Here is a 4,483-nt window from a genome sequence, read left to right as displayed (position 1 = left end):
AATGCCATACAACTCTCCTTCCGTGGCCTCCAACTGCTCTTAAATACAAGTAAAACTAAATGCATGCTCTTCAACCGATCGCTGCCTGCACCTGCCCACCCGTCCAGCATCACTACTCTGGACGGTTCTGACCTAGAATATGTGGACAACTACAAATACCTAGGTGTCTGGTTAGACTGTAAACTCTCCTTCCAGACTCACATCAAACATCTCCAATCCAAAGTTAAATCTAGAATTGGCTTCCTATTTCGCAACAAAGCATCTTTCACTCATGCTGCCAAACATACCCTCGTAAAACTGACCATCCTAACGATCCTCGACTTCGGCAATGTAATTTACAAAATAGCCTCCAATACCCTACTCAATACATTGGATGCAGTCTATCACAGTGCCATCCGTTTTGTCACCAAAGCCCCATATACTACCCACCACTGCGACCTGTACGCTCTCGCTGGCTGGCCCTCGCTTCATACTCGTCGCCATACCCACTGGCTCCAGGTCATCTACAAGACCCTGCTAGGTAAAGTTCCCCCTTATCTCAGCTCGCTGGTCACCATAGCAGCATCCACCTGTAGCACGCGCTCAAGCAGGTATATCTCTCTGGTCACCCCCAAAGCCAATTCCTCCTTCGGCCATCTCTCCTTCCAGTTCTCTGCTGCCAATGACTAGAACGAACTACAAAAATCTCTAAAACTGGAAACACATCTCCCTCACTAGCTTTAAGCACCAGCTGTCAGAGCAGCTCACAGATTACTGCACCTGTACATAGCCCATCTATAATTTAGATAGCCCAAACAACTACCACTTCCCCTACTGTATTTATTTAGCTCCTTTGCACCCCATTATTTCTATTTCTTCTTTGCACGTTCTTCCACTGCAAATCTACCATTCCAGTGTTTTACTTGCTATATTGTATTCACCATGGCCTTTTTTGCCTTTATCTCATTTATCTCACCTCATTTGCTCACTTTGTATATAGACTTATTTTTCTACTATATTATTGACTGTATGTTTGTTTTACTCCATGTGTAACTCTGTGTTGTATGTGTCAAACTGCTTGCTTTATCTTGGCAGGGTCGCAATTGTAAATGAGAACTTGTTCTCAACTTGACTACCTGGTTAAATAAAGGTGAAATAAATAAAAAAATAAATAAAAAGTGTGATGTATTATGCATTTTTCTGAGGGGTGTTTTTGAACAGGCATTTTATTTGACGCCTACTCCCTGCAGACGAGCCGAGAAAACCCCGTCGCACGCTTGGAAAGCCCTCTTCTCATGATCCGCCATTAGTAGGAGACCGGTGGTAAGATCGTGCTCTCCATTTTAAGCAATTATTTACCACAATAACGACATTGTAGATCGTGTTTTAGCTGATATAGTTGTACTTCCAACACTGTCGTTCTTGTGTGCAGGTGGATTGATCGCCAAGATGCAGATTTTCGTCAAAACCCTCACGGGGAAGACTATAACCCTCGAGGTAGGTACTTCGGATTTGGTGTAGTGCTTCCTGCCTCTAATAGCGGCGCATGCATTCTTTAGCAAACTAGCTGGCTAGGTAACACTTAAAATCAGCCTATAGTGCGGTATAGCAATTCACCAGGTATAAACACATTTGCAAGTTCCCTCATCTTTATTGGACAGTAGTTGTTAATAGCCTACCAGAACATGCCGACTTGGTTACCGGTCTTTTATTCTGAACTGCTAGCTAGTTGGCTACCAGTAGCTAACTACATTTTAGTAGCATGGCCCTGCGTATACACGTGTAAATGACCGGTACAGCTCGGCAACTTATCTTAGTTATATAATAATATCCTTCTGCATTAATGTAGATGTACTTATGAGTCATTTGTTATTGCCATTTGGCTGGTAGTTAGTTCATTGGGCTACTGTTTCAAGACAGGTTCTCTAATGTTATATGCAGGTTGAGCCTTCAGACACCATTGAAAATGTCAAGGCCAAAATCCAAGACAAAGAAGGTAATTGCACCTTTTTTCCCCCCTTGTCATCCTTGGAATTGCATGAAGTGGCTGCCTGAAAGATTGAACTCACCCTCTTGTCTCTCTCTCAAGGTATCCCTCCCGATCAGCAGAGGTTGATCTTCGCTGGTAAGCAGCTGGAGGATGGACGCACACTGTCCGACTACAACATTCAGAAGGTGAGCTGACAATTTCACCTTGGGAAACATTTGACAATACTACACTTTAGTAAATGTGTTGCAGGAAGTAGAATACATCACTGAAGTCCACAACACCATTCCTGTTGACCAGGAGTTCTCAGCCTTGCTTTCATCTTAAAATGTTTCAGATCATATCTAAAAGTAATGCATGCTGAATATTCGGTCCACGCATGATATTTCAGAATGTTTTAATGCAACATGTATTGCCATCAGAAATTATTGTTTGTGGTAGATTAGATACGGACACCATTGTTTCTCAGCAGGGTTTAATTTGACGTTTTAGTTTTTTAGCAGATGCTCTTATCCAGAGCTATTATGGTTAAGTGCCTTACTCAAGGGCACATCGCCATTTTTCACCTAGATGGCTTCGGTTACTGGCCCAACTTATTGTATTGCTATTTTTCTTTTGGTTAATTCTGGGACAGCTGAATACTCATTAGGTTTATATTTTAATTTCTCTCTACAATCATACAGCCCAAATAAGTATTTATTCTTAGATTGTCATATGCAGCATTGACCACTGAAGCCATTGCCGTTTGTTGGTCTTTCTGGCTTAACTGAATTGCTTTTTCTTGCAGGAGTCCACTCTGCATTTGGTGCTGAGACTGCGTGGGGGTGCCAAGAAGAGGAAGAAGAAGTCCTACACCACTCCCAAAAAGAACAAGCACAAGAGGAAGAAGGTCAAGCTCGCAGTGCTCAAGTACTACAAGGTAAATGCGCTGGATCACAACCTGACCCATTTCCTTGATTGCTGATAACTAGTCTAATAGATAACAAAGGGGTCTGTCAATTTGGCTGTTTTCTGCCACTAGTCTCTAGTGCAGTGGATCTTAAACTTTTTCAGCTAGAGACCCAAATTAGAAATTGACCGGCCTCCCGTTACCCATATTTTCCTTCAATGACATTTAGTATTTTCATAACTCGACCCACCTCGCATGCCCAGGGCACACTTTGGGTCCTGACCCATTGTTTAAAAATCCTTGGTCTAGTGAATAGAGCCAGCATTTGTTTTGTAGACATTTTGTTACTGGCTCCAGAAGTAAATTTAAATATAACTATTTTTAAAATATCTGGTATACGTAGGCCAGTGTTATTAGGCATAAACAAAGCTAGTTTGCAATGAATATCCTTACTGTGGTGTCAAATTTCTTGTCAATGAGGTTTGTGTTAAGAGGGAATTTGTTTTGTTGCAAAACATTTGCTGTTGTGCTCTACTTAAGTCACTGTCTCGTTTGTGTGCGTGTTCTGTTGCTATACTTATGGCTTCCATGGTGTCTCTTCAGGTTGATGAAAACGGCAAGATCCACCGTCTGCGTCGTGAGTGTCCAGCTGAAGAGTGTGGCGCTGGTGTGTTCATGGCCAGCCACTTCGATAGGCACTACTGTGGCAAGTGCTGCCTCACTTACTGCTTCAACAAGCCTGAGGACAAGTAAACTAATGGACTGGACTAAATAAAATGTTTTCACCAATCACTGATGGCTTGATTCCTATGTTTTCACACTGGATATGAATGAGATGGGTAAACCAATTATCACATTTCCGGAGGAATATTATTCGCAGGGCTACAAGTAGTTCTTGGTTTAAGCATTAGCATTTTCTAAATATGGGCTTGGTGTAGGCCTATTTTAAATTGAACCTTTGTTCTTAACTGACTTGCCTAGTTAAATCAATTCTTATTTACAATGATGGGTTAACTGCCTTGTTCAGGGGCAGAACGGAGGATATTTACAGCTCGGGAATTCGATCTAGCAACCTTTCAGTTACTGGCCCAACGCTCTAACCACTAGGCTACCTGCCACCACACTGTTTTTGAACAGAACTTTGTTATTTTTGAAGTACTGTGACTTCAGAAAGTATTCATAATCTACACATGGGTGAAGGGGCTCTAAGACACTGCATCTGTCCTACAGGTGTCACTACAGACCCTGGTTCGATTCCAGGCTATCACAATTGGCCCAGCGTCGTTAGGGGTAGGCCATCATTGTAAATTTTTCTTAACTGGCTTGTCTAGTTAAAACAGTAGTACCCCATAATGAAAAAGTGCTATTTTTAGGAATGTTTGCAGATGTAATTTACTTAAGTATTAACATCCTTTTGCTATGACACTAAATTGAGCTCTTGCGCATCCAATTTCATTTGATGTCGTTACAACTTGATTGGACATGATTTAAAGAGAAACACATAAGGTCCCAATGTTTACAGTACATGTCATAGCAGAAACTATACAACGAAGTCCAAGGAACTGTCAGTTCTCAGAGAATAGTAATGGGGCATATCTGGGGAAGGGTATATAACAATTTCCAGATTG

At 41.7% G+C, this 4,483-nt stretch overlaps 1 protein-coding gene across 1 annotated transcript; it reads left to right on the top strand.

Moving 5' to 3' along the window:
- Positions 1-1,266: 1,266 nt before the first annotated feature.
- LOC100194654 (ribosomal protein S27-3) lies at positions 1,267-3,646 on the top strand. The gene is given in 6 exon segments (NM_001139738.1): positions 1,267-1,302; positions 1,412-1,476; positions 1,921-1,975; positions 2,069-2,154; positions 2,754-2,885; positions 3,459-3,646. Coding segments are annotated over 5 exon segments (471 nt in total). The 5' UTR covers positions 1,267-1,302; positions 1,412-1,428; the 3' UTR covers positions 3,609-3,646.
- Positions 3,647-4,483: the final 837 nt, after the last annotated feature.

This window comes from Salmo salar, chromosome ssa01, assembly GCF_905237065.1.
Source record: "Salmo salar chromosome ssa01, Ssal_v3.1, whole genome shotgun sequence".
NCBI classification, from domain to species: domain Eukaryota; kingdom Metazoa; phylum Chordata; class Actinopteri; order Salmoniformes; family Salmonidae; genus Salmo; species Salmo salar.
The sequence above is the reverse complement of the archived record's forward strand: the minus strand, read 5'-3'. Positions and strand labels throughout refer to the sequence as shown.